Below are 14,916 nucleotides of genomic sequence, written 5' to 3'. Positions count from 1 at the left end.
ATACCAAAATAGTTAAATATTTTTTAAAAAATAATAACAAAATATAACTTAATATGAATATAATATAATATTATAACAAGTATTCAACTCACGTAAAAACTGTAAAAATTTTATTTATTAATTTAAATAAAATAAATTTAAAAAAATCTAAATATTGATGTTTCATCACACATCGACACTTTATCTATATTTTCATCAATATTTCTATAAAATTGAGATATTGACATTAAAAAAACACTTTAATTCAGTTATCCACTATCCTTTAATACGAAGTTGGTTAATAAATTCCCCCAAAATAAAAACTAATTTTCATTGGTTAATAAATTTCCCAAATTTTTTTTTAAAAAAAAAAAAAATCCCAATTTGTTCATGAGGAACGTCGACGTGGAAACCCAATCGTGAAAGCGAAAAAAATCATCACAAGTACGCAACTTTTTCCCTATAAAACCCAATACGACTACCCTCTTCACTTACGCTATTAAGCCCACTCACTCACTCCAAACGGAAATAATAATATTATCATTATTATCATAATATTTTTTTCCAATTATTGTTATGGCTCGTGATTTCGGAAATGGGTGTTTAACGTCGGCAGCGGCGGTGTGGGTGGTGGTGGTGGTGGTGGCGGCGGTGGCACACCGAGGGCGGAGGGGGCGGCGGCGTTTGCATGTGACAGGCGGAATGTGGGGACAAGAAATATGGGGTTCTGTAAGACATCGTTGGGAATAGAAGAGAGAGTTAGGGATTTAATTGGGAGATTAACGTTGGGGAAAAAATATAGGCTTTATGTTAACAATGCAATTGCGGTGCCGCGGCTGGGGATTAGAGGATATGAGTGGTGGTCCGAAGCGCTTCATGGAGTTTTCCAATGTGGGCCCCGGTATACTAAGTTCGGTGGGCCCTTCCCTGGCGCCACTAGCTTTCCTCAAGTCATCACAACCGCTGCTTCTTTCAATCAATCGCTCTGGCAAGAAATCGGACGGGTCATATTTCTCTCTTTATCTCTCTCTCTCTTTATTCGTATTGTTTTTTTTCTAATAGAAAATTTATCATATTATATCTTTTATATTTTTTCCCATTATTTTATATTCATACAAAATTACTTCCACGTATTTGACTACCAACACATACACTGTATGTCAAGGTCCATTCAGTTATGTTGCTAAAAAACTAATTAGTAATCATATTAGCTACGTTGTGACGACTTATTTGAATAATTTTTTTAAAATAATATTTGATCTCTATACTTTGGGATTTATTACATTTTAGTTTGTAAATTCAAATATATCATTTTAGGGTTTTTTGGATTGAATTGAGAAATAAATATTTTTCAAAAAACTCAAGGTTATTTAAACACTTTTGACAAGAAGTAATTAAAATACACTTGGAAATCTATTTTGAGTGGTTTGACTTATTTTTTTTAATTAGACACTTGAAAATGTATGCAAAGTACACACGAGCTGTTTGAGGCAAAAAGATGGTTATTATAGTCTTAGATTATTATAGTTGAGTTATAATAATTTGTGTTTTTTGTATAGATTATTTTAGTTTTGGTTATAATAATATGTGTTTGAGGTGTAAATCATTTTAGTTTGTAAAGAAAATAGTAAATATTGTAATAAATAATAAAAAAATGATGAATATAAAATAGTAAAAACTGTAGCAAATAGTAAATATTTGAGTAAATTAGGGTTTGAAATAGTGTTGACTTAAACTAATTGGAGACTACATAATAATGTCGTTGATATTATAATTTTAGAATAATCATTACCCCAGACGTCCTCTTAGTCATTGTACTTTTAATAGATCTTAAATATAGTTTCTAAAAGTAAACTTTTTGTAGAAATTGGTTATATAATAACAATAAATATATGTTTCCAAAATTTATATTAAAATATTTATGGATAATTTTTTTTTTGAAAAAATAATAATAAACTAGTAATAAAGATTAAATTCAAGATTTATTGAAAATATAAAATTAATATTAAATGTGACTAAAATTAAATAAGTTTTAAGGTATATGAATTAAAATGATATATTTATTGTGAATTTTTTAATTGGATAGTGAAGAGTGAGATTTTAAACATCGATAGTTTGATTTTTGTACGCGAACTAAAAAGATTTAATAATTGAAATATGTTCAGATTAATTTTGGGCATGATTTGTTTTATTTACTTATTTGAGGATGTGAAAGTACCGTTTTGGGAATGATTTTTGAAAGCTTTTCATGTCTTTTTACATATTTATTAAAGCTATGTGGAAAGATTTTTTCCCCTCCCATTTAGATAGTACATACAACATGTTATTTTCTAAAAATTAAATTAACGATGTTTCAAAAGGAAAATTGCAGGTTTAAATTATATTTTGATAATTGAACTTCGAATTTTGTTCTATTATGCTCCCTAAATTTTAAAAAATGATCATTTTAATCCTTGAACTTTTAAAAAGCGTTTATTTTGGTTCATACAATTAAGATTTTGTTAACTTTTTGATGAAATTGCATTTAGCTTATGTACAACCAATGCACAAAAATACTAAACGACCAAAAATTTGAAGGTATAATGATTTTTGAGTTCTATAGAAAGTCACTTTACCATTTAATTTAAAATTGAAATCCTAAATTTGTTTAACATGACTAACTTATACATCGACCTAGTTATCTTATCATTTTATTTAAGAGTTGATAGAATTTTAATAGTAGAGACCAAAATAAGCGTTTTTTTAAAAGTTTAAGAATTAGAATAAATGATTTAAAAGTGTGGAGATTAAAATATAATAATCTTCAAAATTTATGGACTAAAATAGGATTTAAATCAAAATTAAATTAATGATTGCATTGGGTAACCGTAAAAGGTATGTTTGTGAAATTCCATTTTAAAACGACCCTTAAACAAAAAGTTTGATAGGGTGAAAAGTGAAACATTTTTGTCAAACATTGCTCCACGGCTAAATTACTATTTTAGCCCTGAGATGATAGGAATAATAAGATGTGAAAAATAAATATCACGGGTCAATATTTTACAATTTAATAATTTATTCTTCACGGATCCTCGCTAAATCCAAATTTGAGAAGTTTAATTAACAAACTATTTTTTTTTCTTGTAAAACATTTTTGCATTAAATTATACGATTATAAAAAAATAATAAAATTTCGATTCTTTATGAGGGGAAAGACAAACGCCAGGCCCAGAAAACTCTAAATACATTTTAAAAATAAAATAAAAAAAGTCACAAAAATATTAAAAGGTACCATTTGATGCTCATGGAAGTGTAAGTTTGGGGTCGATTCAGTGGTCCTCCTGACTGTGGGAAGCAGAACAACTTGTTCATCTAACCTGGATATATATATTTTTCCATTCTAATATTTTTTTTAATAGAAAATACATTTTTAATTAAAATGAAATATATTATTCAAATTTTCAAAAAGACATTGACTTCTGTCTTGCTGTCAAATTCAGAATTGACAGAGCATGCGCCTGCCATGTGGGGAAAATTACCTCGGTAAAAGTTAAAGGAAAGTGTTTCCCGTGATAATTAGAATAGTAATTTCAGAACAAGAGATTTAAGCATGATTTCGTAAAATTGATTTTTAACTAAACTTTTTAAAGTGTTTTTTAAATATTTAAAAGTGATTTTAAATTATCATGTTTAGTTTAAAAGAGAATTTAGAGTTATTTAATTATTCAAAATTATATTTTTTAATTGAGAAATTATTATTTAATTAAATAATTAGGATAAATATCTATTTCTCTTTATTTTATTGTTAATTTCTTATATTTATGATTGATATTTTGAATAAGGTGAATGTTTATAATAGATATGGAAAGAAAATTTAAAATATATATAATTGTTTGTTTTATTAAACTTTTAATAACTGAGAATGTTTGTCATCTTTTGCTTCAATATTTAGAATTAAAAAAAAAAAGATTTTACAGATAACTAACCAACAATATTTTAACAAAAACTAAATTAGATAGTCATTTTGGGACTATTTTTCGGTCAATTACAAAACAAAAATCACCTATTAACTAATTTTTCCAAAATTAATTTGAAATGATTTTAGATTTTTCTAAAATCAATTTTAGCTTATGCCAAACACCATCATTTTAAGGAGTATTGATTTTGATAATCTCTAAATCACAATTAAATCTATCCTAAATTTACTTCATTACCTTTCGCCTAATTAGTTTTTATTTTTATTTTTTATTTTAAATATCTAAATCTATATTTTTATTTATTAACTTTTATAACTTAACTAAAAAAGCTCTATTATCTAAGTATCTCAACCACGAAATTGATTAAGATATAAGATCTTCAAGTTGTTGAGTTGAAAAAAATATATTTTAAACATAACAGAATAAAGTTAATATTAGATAAAGTAAACATGAAGTAAAACAAATTTACAAAGATAGTCAAATAAATAATAAATATTCTTTCAGAAAAAAAATGTCTAATTACAATTTAGAAATTTAGTTGATATAGTTTGAAGAGTGGTTAATGTTCTTGAACTTTTGATTTTGTTTCTAATAAATTTGACATATTTGAAATTTCAAATTACATTTTTAATATAATGTCTATTACATTCGTCATATTTCTTAAAAATATTCAGCTTTTTATATATATATATACTACCCACGTCACTTGTCTTGTAAATGATAAAATGAATAGTCCAATATTCGATTGACACATTTTCGTCCCTTAATCCAAAATGGCGTAGCATTAGGTAATCAATAGACATTTCAACCATTCCCAATTAACCTTCAATACCATTGACAACTGGAGAAATAATTTAGAAACTTTTTTTTTAAAAATGAAAATAAATAAATAAATTTACCATATTATTATTGTTTTAGTTCACCGCATGTGGTATTAAAATTTAAACTTATAATCTCTTAATTGATATGAGTTAATCGTGTTGAAGTTGATATATTATAATTCTTAATAATGACATCGATTGCAACGTTTACAAATGTAGGTGGTCTCAGACGAGGCAAGAGCTATGTACAATGGAGGCACAGCAGGTCTAACCTACTGGAGTCCAAACGTAAACATTTTTCGAGATCCACGATGGGGTCGAGGTCAAGAAACTCCCGGTGAGGATCCGATCTTGGCCGGAAAATACGCCGCCAACTACGTCCGAGGGCTGCAGGGGAATGCTGGAGGGAAAAGGCTCAAGGTGGCTGCTTGTTGCAAGCATTACACTGCGTATGATCTTGACAATTGGAATGGTGTAGACCGTTACCATTTCAATGCCAAGGTATTTATTTATTGAACTTTTGAAATTGAAGGCCCATGTCACAAAAGAAGGCTTTAATGGGCCGAAGCCCATTTTTCATACAAATCTTAATTGGTTTTTTTTGGGCAGGTGAGCAAACAAGATTTAGATGACACTTATAATGTGCCATTCAAAGCTTGTGTGGTGGAGGGAAAAGTGGCGAGTGTAATGTGTTCTTATAATCAGGTCAATGGAAAGCCAACTTGTGCTGACCCCGATTTGCTTAAGAACACCATTCGGGGTTCTTGGGGACTAGATGGGTGAGTCAGCATAGAATTACTATGGATGTTGCTCGTTTTCTTAGTTCAACTATTACAAAGAGAGATATTGATCTATCGAATTTTAAAAAAATAATTTAGAAAGTTGGATTATTGATCAGTGGTAAACTGAAACAGGTATATTGTATCTGATTGTGATTCAGTTGGAGTTTTGTACGATAGTCAACATTTCACTCGCACGCCGGAAGAAGCCGCTGCTTCAACAATTAAAGCTGGTAAGTACTTTTATTTTTTATTTTTGTATATTTATTATGAGTTCAATCAAGGTTGAAAATGTCGAAATTTCAATTTTATGGAAAGTCGACTTAAGTTTTTGAAAAACAATTATGGAAATAAAAATTTAGAGGAAAATATTTATATTAATAAATAACCTTTTATATTTTATAAACAAGTTAAAATGGTTATTGTATGTGTTATATTGGTATTAGACAGATCTAGAAGTTTAGAGACTAAACTTGTTTTTTAAAAAAAAACAATTTTGTGTTATTAGAGTAACATTCTATTAACATATTCAAATACCATGTCACTTGAAAGAACAAATCTTGTTATGTGTTAAGTAATGTGCTAAGAAACTCAAAACATGGAGGACAAAATTAAGAAATACATGAAGTGGAAATAAACAAAGTTCTAATTGTAGCAATGATTTGCAGGTTTGGACTTGGACTGTGGACCATTTTTGGCAGTGCACACAGCAACAGCAGTGGGCAAAGGACTCCTAAATGAAGCTGATCTCAACAATGCCTTGGCCAATTTACTCTCAGGTGATTGCAATAGTAATAATTAAGTGGATAGAATATTTTTAAAGAATTACAAATATAGTAAAACCTATTAGTGATAGATTATATTATTGATAGACTTCTATAAATCATATAGTCATGATGGGTTCTAAGATTCAGATCTGATTTTTTCTAAAACTGCAAATTATTTTTGCATTATGCTATATTTGCTAATACTTTGAGTCGATCGGTATATTTACCATTATCCCATTTAATCTCAGTTCAAATGAGGCTCGGAATGTTCGACGGCGAGCCTGCGGCCCAACCCTACGGCAACTTGGGCCCAAAAGACGTATGCACTCCGGCCCACAAACAGCTAGCCCTCGAAGCCGCAAGACAAGGCATAGTCCTTCTCCAAAACAGAAACGCCGCTCTACCACTCTCCCCCACGCGCCACCGCACAGTGGCAGTAATCGGCCCGAACTCGGACGCTACCGTCACGATGATTGGAAATTATGCGGGAGTGGCGTGCGGATACACTTCGCCGCTTCAAGGGATATCGAAGTACGTTAAGACCATCCATGAGAAAGGCTGTGCCGACGTCGGGTGTAGTGGGGATCAGCTGATTGCGGCGGCGGAAGCAGCGGCGCATGTGGCAGACGCGGCGGTGGTACTGGTGGGGTTGGACCAATCGATTGAAGCGGAGTTTAGAGATAGAAATGGTCTGCTTTTGCCTGGGCATCAACAAGAATTGGTGAGAAGAGTTGGGTGGGCTTGTAAAGGGCCGACGGTGGTGGTTTTAATGTCGGGCGGGCCAATTGATGTTTCGTTTGCGAAAAATGATGCTAAAATTAGTGGCATTCTTTGGGTTGGGTATCCTGGTCAAGCCGGTGGTGCGGCCATTGCTGATGTTCTGTTTGGGGCTACTAATCCTGGTAATCAATTCATTTCCTTCCTCTTTAAATTTTGAGTTAATTATAGAATTAACATTAATAGGTATATGAATTTTAAGAACTTTCGAAATTTTAAAAAATAAACTTGAATATTAATATCTCGTTTGGTAATCATTTATTTTTTATTTTTGTTTTTGAAAATTAAACCTATTTCATCCACATTTTTTACAACAATTTACATTTTTCTCGAGTACAATAATTAAATTCTTAGCTAAGTTCTATAAACAAAAACAACTTTTTGAAAGTTACTATTTTTAGTTCTCAAAATTTGACTTGGTTTTTTAAACCATTTGTGAAAAATAGATAACAAAGTAAGAAATTTGGAGATGTAAGTAAAGTCTATAGGCTTAATTTTCAAAAACAAAAACAAAAAATAAAATGGTTACCAAATGAGGCCTAAAATTTAGATTTGTAATTGTATTTAGTGACTTTGTAAAATTAAAAAAAATATTGAATCAATGAATAACTTATTAGACACAAAATTAAAAATTTAGGGATATATTTGACATATACATTTATAGTTCAACTATATAAATTTGAACGTTTAGGATTTTTTTTATAGATAATAAAACAAATTTAAAATTTCATGAAGTAAACTTGGAATTAACATTGATTGTGATATATAATATGAGACCAAAGTGGATAAAAGCTAAGAATGGTTTGTGGTTTGAGAACATTTAATTTTGGGTTTTCTAAAAGGTTTTTTTTCCTAGTTTTATTATTATTATTTAAATTTAAGGACATTTGTTCTGTTTTCACTGTTAAGGACGTTATAAAAAATACAAACCAATTTGCAAAAACTAAAACAAGTAAGTCATTTTTAATAACTAAATATTTGATTTGAAAATTTGGTTTGTTTTCTCATAATTTCTTTATTATAATTTTTATTTTTCTTAAGAAAGCATTTTAATTATTAAAAGAAAATCTAAGAATAAAACATGCTCTTAAAAAGTACTTTTTTATTTTAAAAAATCGGTATTAATTTTGAAAATATGACCATAAAGTAACTAAAATACATAAAAGTAATTAATAAGTAAACGCAATGTTTATGAGTTTAATTTTCAAATCTTAAAATCAAAGTTATTGCATCTTGTTCAAATGATACAAAAAAGTGTTATATTTTTGCAAACAATTTTGTCATGTCCCTAACTTTTGTTAATAATTTTCATAATAGACCCATTTTGCATTTTATCCTTTTCTAAACCTTTTTTTTTTAATTTAATTATGAAGTCATGTATTTTGACGATCTTTTTTTTTGGTAATTATTTTAAATAAAAAAATTTTTAGAAATACTTTTAAATATAGCAAATGTCACGGTTTATCAATGACCGATACTGACACAGAAATAAATATTTATCGGTGTCTATCACGTATAGAGAGTGATATTTTATTATATTTGTAAAAAAAGAATAAAAATTATCAAAAGGGTTTTATATTTAACGATCTTTTGGAATTATACAGGAGGAAAATTGCCAATGACTTGGTACCCACAAAGCTACTTAGCGAAGGTCCCAATGACAAACATGGGCCTAAGACCCGACCCATCAACCGGCTATCCCGGTCGAACATATCGGTTCTACAAGGGCCCGGTCGTTTTCCCATTTGGGTTTGGTTTAAGCTACTCAAAATTCTCCCATTCCATAGCTGAAGCCCCAACAAAAGTCTCAGTTCCTCTCTCAAATCTCTTCCCCAATTCCTCCGCCGCTTTCACCGCAATCAAAGTCTCTCACATTGATTGCGCCTCCATCTCTGATCTCCCCCTTCACATCGACGTCAAGAACACCGGAACCGTCGATGGATCTCACACCATTCTTGTCTTCGCAACCGCTCCGAACCAGACTTGGTCGCCGGAAAAGCACTTAATCGGATTCGAAAAGGTTCATCTGATGGCCGGATCTCAAAAGCGAGTTCGAATCGGAATCCATGTTTGCGATCATCTTAGCCGAGTTGATCAATTTGGAACTCGAAGAATTCCGACTGGTGAGCATAAACTCCATATTGGAGATCTTACTCATTCGATTTCACTTCACATTGATTTAAAGGATATTAACTTCTGATTGAATGTGAAACACTGTCCTAATGTTGATAGTGTTTTGCCCTAATTATGTAAAATTTTAGAGAAGTAAAGATGAATAGAAGAATTGAATGTAAATAAAAATCAAATAGGTATGAGGAAAAGGATTGATAGTAATTATGATTATAAGATGTTTGGTATTAAATTATGATAATGCCTCAAATGCAGCAAATATGCAAAGGGCAATTTAAGTAGTTTTTGTAATTGTAAATTTATGATTGAGGGACAAATTCCGTCTCTGGATAATGAAGTATGGATGATGATTTTTATGTTATACTTTAGAAATTTCCTTATTTCATCCTTAGACAAGTAACGCAAACCACAAAGTAAAAGAGACAAATCACACTTAACCAAAGTTTGACGTAATCAAAATAACTAAATAAAATCAATGCCTTACTTGCTAGAGAATGCACAAACAACCTAAGAAAAAAAAAGAAACTTTAAATGGATCCACTGAAACAACATTAAAAAATGGATCACTTTCAAATAGTCAGTTTCGATTCAAATATTACACACATTATTAGAGCTAATATTGTCTAGACCTTCACGTAGACATAGCCTAAAGAACCACCACTTTATTGTACCTTTGGATGAACCTGAGGCTAGCCAAGTAGACACGACTTAATGGTTCCGAAGCATCCAACCAAACTCCGCAGACTTACTAACTGGTGTAATATTTCTTTCTTCTTTTTCTTCTTTTAAATTTTTACCTTACTTCTTTTTTTTGACACACACATATATGTTTTTTTTTTTTTTCCTCTCTCTCTTTAATAGTATTTGATGCAAGTTTTTCTCAAGGATGACAAGTTGTTTTTACGGACTAAAAGGAAAGGAAAGTATTATATATATATATATATTACAAAAATAGATGCCCAATCCCTAGTGTCCTAAAAGCCATTTGTCACTCTTCCATCTCTCAATGTGTCATTCTTCATGCTGTCTATATACCTTGTAATTATTCATGTTTGGTGTTCATCTATGACCACATCCTAGTTACCATTTAGTGGAATTTAAAATGTATCATTCTTCATGTTATTCAGGCTTGCCTAAACCTACAAATAGTGACATTTAGTGGAATTTAAAATACATCACATTGATGAGAAATTTTCATAATTTTCATATTTTTCTTTCTTTAATTATTTATTTTAATATTATTATTCAAGGAGAAATTTTGGATCAATCACATATTGTCACATCATTTATCAAATTAATGACAAATTTACAAATCATCTAATTTAGGACTAATTAAATGTTGACGACATGTGTCCTAAGTTGAAATTGAAGTCATAAATTGGCAAATCTCGAGGATCCCATGTATTTTCTTCTCGACTATTGGATCAAATTAATTATTTTGGTCTAATTAAATATTAAAGTTTGGGCTAAAGTTAAATTGGACCCAAGAATATGCCTAATTTGACCCAAATGTCAAAGAAAGCCTAAACCTAATTAATTGGACCCAAAGGTCAGGTTCATGGACTAACCAAGCCCAAGCCCACAAAACTCACCTGAGAACTCTATAAATAGAGAAGTTCTCTTCATTTTTGGGTAACAATTCTACACTCCAAAGAGTCTAGAGGGAATTCTCTACAATCAGAAGACTCATTGACTTCTAAAGTTAACCACATTTGAAGACTGAAATCCTTTGGAGATACAAGCATTCTTCCAAGACTCCAACTTCAAAAACATCCATACGCTCCGCTTCCATACGTTAAGTACTAGAGATTGAACCACATCTGCATCAAATCTACATCAACACAAGTTCAACTCCACGAAATACATTTCTCCAGAAGCCTCGTGTGAATATCGATCCTCCAAGAAGATCATAAAGCCCAAAGGTCGAATATCCAAAAAGGTCACCAAACCCAAAAGTCGATCATCCAAGAAGATCAACAAGCCAAAAAGTCGATCATCCCAGAAGATCATCAAGTCCAAAGACCGATCATTTAAGAAGATTAACAAACCCAAAAGTCGATCATCTAAGAAGATCAACAAGCCCAAAGGCCCAACATCCAAGGAGGTCAACCAGCTTACAGATTAAAATTTATTTTGAAGCATCAAATGGTTATGTATTAAAGATTGTACTCCTTATCCTGAAATTAATACAAATACAAAAGTTCAAATCCACGAAACAAGTTTTTCTGGAAACCTTGTATGAACAAATTGGCACACCTGGTGTGAAATCTGCATCCAAAGCAACTACTATAAGCGACATCTATGTGAGACCGGTCACTCAAGGTGGATCCTATATGAGCAAAAACAAGATTCCGTCATCTGAGAGTAGTTGATGGAATTTCCTAAAGGCGAGATCATCATCAGAGAAAAACCCTTGTTCGAAAACTCTACTACTATTGATTGATTAGAGAAAGAATCACACTTTGATGTAGTGTCTATCATGATGGCTGATGTAACGGCTGAGTCGGCCATGTCAGAGATGGAAAGAAAGATAAATCTCTTAATGAAAGCTGTTGAGGAGAGAGACCATGAAATCTCTGGCTTAAGAGATCAAATACATGCCCAAGAAACTGTTGAAACGAGTCAAACTCCAATTTCCAAAGCCAATGACAAAGGAAATATTGTTTTGCAGGAAAGTCAGCCGCAACAATCTATCTCTGTCGCCTCTCTATCAGTTCAATAGCTATAGGATACAATTACAAACTCCATAAGGGCTCAATACAGAGGACCATCACAATCTTCTTTTATGTAATCCAAGAGAATTGACAACCTGAGAAAGTTAGCTAGGTACCAACCTCCAAAGTTCCAACAGTTTGATGGAAAGAGCAATCCAAAAAAATATGTTGCTCACTTCATTAAAACCTGTAAAAATGTAGGCACTAGAGAAGACCAACTAGTTAAATAGTTCATCTGTACCTTGAAAGGGACTGCTTTTGATTGGTATACTGATCTAGAGCCAAAGGTGATTGACAGTTGAAAACAGTTGGAAAGAGAGTTCTTCAACCTCTTTTATAGCACTAGAAGTATTGATGCGTTTTTACTATGCGATGAAATGAATGCTAAATGTTGATTTAAACACACTGTTTTACCTGGTCGAACCCAAGTGTAAGTTCAGCTAGAGTCTTGGTGAGTCTAGGGTCGAACTCAGAGATTTCTTTGTAAGTATGCGTAGAAAATTACTATTTCGATCTTGACGCGTCTAAATTACTAATTGAGTGATGAGTTGGTTTTATGCTATTCTAATGCTAAGGTTGGTTAAATGACAAATGCAATGGAAAATACAATCTATGTGAGACAGTCTGTGCGATGAGTGTTAAATTCGAATGGATAAAAGTAGGGTTAAGAAGAATATTCACTAACATTCCTAAGTAAATGCATAAATCATGCGTCCAAGCAGACCACTCAAAATTAAAACCTACACCTTTTGGTGCACAGAGCCACAATATCCTATCTCTAGGATGTTTGTGATGAGTATTTATTATAAGATATATTTCTTTATTTCTAAAGGAGCTTTCTTCTTGTTTTATGAAATCTAAACCCTTAGTTCTTTCAAACCTAGGTTAAATATGCTTGGAATAATCTTTCGATTTGTTCAAATATTCAATAAGCATGCATAAAAAAAGTTGAACGCATAACTTTATGTTTTTATTTAGTTCATGTTAGCTAAATGCTTCTTAACCCATAAGTGATTTAATTGTTCATGATGACAATAACAAAGATGGATAAATGATGAGCTAAATATGCATTCATATTGGTAAAAGATGTTTCTTAACGTTACATAATACAAATACAACTAAGATAAATGAAAAATAGAGAAAGAAGGTCAAGCCATGGTATGAAATCTCTTACTTTCTTTGACTTTTCAATGACTGCTTCGCTTAGATCGTGTTGAAGATAATGCTCCTTTTCTGCTTCCAAGGAAAACCTAAGCTCTCACTTAAGGTTCATGAATGGTTCGAAAAAGAAGGATTTTGATAGAATTTCTTCCAATTTCTTGGTTCTCTCCCTCTCTTTTTGTTTTTTCTCCTATATCTCTATTTTTTTGCATGCCATTTTTGTGGAGTACTTAAAGGCGTCTAGGGGAAACTTCTTTTCTCTCACTAATGATTATGCTGATAAGGCGCATTAAATGCCATACCCTGATACGTCACTTGCTGCGCGTTAAAAGTCCATTGGTTCTACCATGAAGCTTTCTTATCAAGTACCAACTTGTTTTTATCTACTGTGACTTCCACCGGTCGTGACGCATCACTTTCCATTGCAAGAATACACTGAATTGGTTAACTGTGTGATCTCCATTTTGGCGTTAAGACTTTCCACGCGATCACATAAACAAACTTTTTGCACTAGACAAAGCATAATTTATAACTCTTTGTAACCAAATAGGCTTTATGTGTATGTGATCACATAATGTTATTATCTCTATGAATTTTTCATTAAGCTGTCGCATTTTCAGCGCTTTTTCCTAATTGTTTTAAATAAAAGAGACAGAATAACTTGTATTTCTACAAGTTATCATACCCCCAAATTTAAAACAATGCTTGTCCTCAAGCATATATTTAGAGTCTTAATGAATCCTGATTGTTTTGACACATCACCTAGACATCTCAAAGTGTTTTCAACTTAAAATTTTGTTGGACCAGAGCTTTCTTTAGCTTTATTCCTCTACCTATGAAAATATTTTCAGCCTTTAGATGCGACAAATTTATTCTTCAAAAATCCTTTACTCATTTCCAAAACTATCCTATATTTCATTTTCAGGAATGGACTTTTGGTTCAAGAGATTCAAAAGATTCAAATATTTCCAGCCTTTAGATACGGTAAGTTCTCCTTGGTGTATTTGAAGGAACTCTAAATAGAGAACCAGTGAACGGAAGCGGATCGTTCCAAATTTCATTAAGAAAGAACACAAACAATTACAGTAAAAGAACCGATTATACATAATCAATAAATTACAAGCATGGTTCTTTAATTAAACAAGGGATAAAGTATGCAAACCTTTGAAGAACTCTTTCTTCAAGTATCCATTGATCGTTCAGTAACTCGTTCAACAGCAAGAACTCGAACGCAACGATTAGAACAACGAAGAGCACGAACTGAAGAATCCTCAATCACTATTGAGTGTAACTCGATCCTCGAATTTTGAACGGAACAAGAACACCACCACAAGAGTTATCTTGGTATTCTCGGTGTGAGAATCCAGGAGTTGTAGGCTCTGTATGACTTTGGATAGAGGAATGAAGGAGGTAAACGATCGAGTAGACGATTGAGTATGAGATAGAGGAAGGAAGTCTACCGTATAGACTTGATACTTGATCATGTAGGAGAAGAAGCCTATCGTATAGACTTGCTACTCAATCGTGTATGCTTTCTATGCTATCATTTAGTAAAACACTTTTACTCGATAGTCCTTCTGTGAGATCAATCCGAATGAAAAACACACTATGATTTAGAAAACTATTTTCCTTTTTATCTCATAGTTACCACAAACTGCCAATAACCTCCCACTGAAGTCGGTTATTGTGAAAAAGAACAATTAATTATCATATAATTAATATAATATAAATAAATATAATAACCAACTTATTATATTATATTTATAATCTATAGTCTTAATATTTCATCATATGAAACATATAAATCATAGTTCTTTTTCTATTTTATGGTA

The 14,916-nt window shown here is 31.4% G+C and overlaps 1 protein-coding gene across 1 annotated transcript; it reads left to right on the top strand.

The window, feature by feature from the left end:
* Positions 1 to 540: 540 nt before the first annotated feature.
* On the top strand, positions 541 to 9,572 carry LOC120067280 (putative beta-D-xylosidase). Its single transcript, XM_039018814.1, is given in 8 exon segments — positions 541 to 634; positions 637 to 983; positions 4,976 to 5,257; positions 5,366 to 5,535; positions 5,671 to 5,768; positions 6,204 to 6,314; positions 6,551 to 7,204; positions 8,684 to 9,572. Coding segments are annotated over 8 exon segments (2,337 nt in total). The 5' UTR covers positions 541 to 555; the 3' UTR covers positions 9,280 to 9,572.
* The last annotated feature ends 5,344 nt before the right edge of the window (positions 9,573 to 14,916 follow it).

This window comes from Benincasa hispida, chromosome 12, assembly GCF_009727055.1.
Source record: "Benincasa hispida cultivar B227 chromosome 12, ASM972705v1, whole genome shotgun sequence".
Classification (NCBI taxonomy): domain Eukaryota; kingdom Viridiplantae; phylum Streptophyta; class Magnoliopsida; order Cucurbitales; family Cucurbitaceae; genus Benincasa; species Benincasa hispida.
The sequence above is the reverse complement of the archived record's forward strand: the minus strand, read 5'-3'. Positions and strand labels throughout refer to the sequence as shown.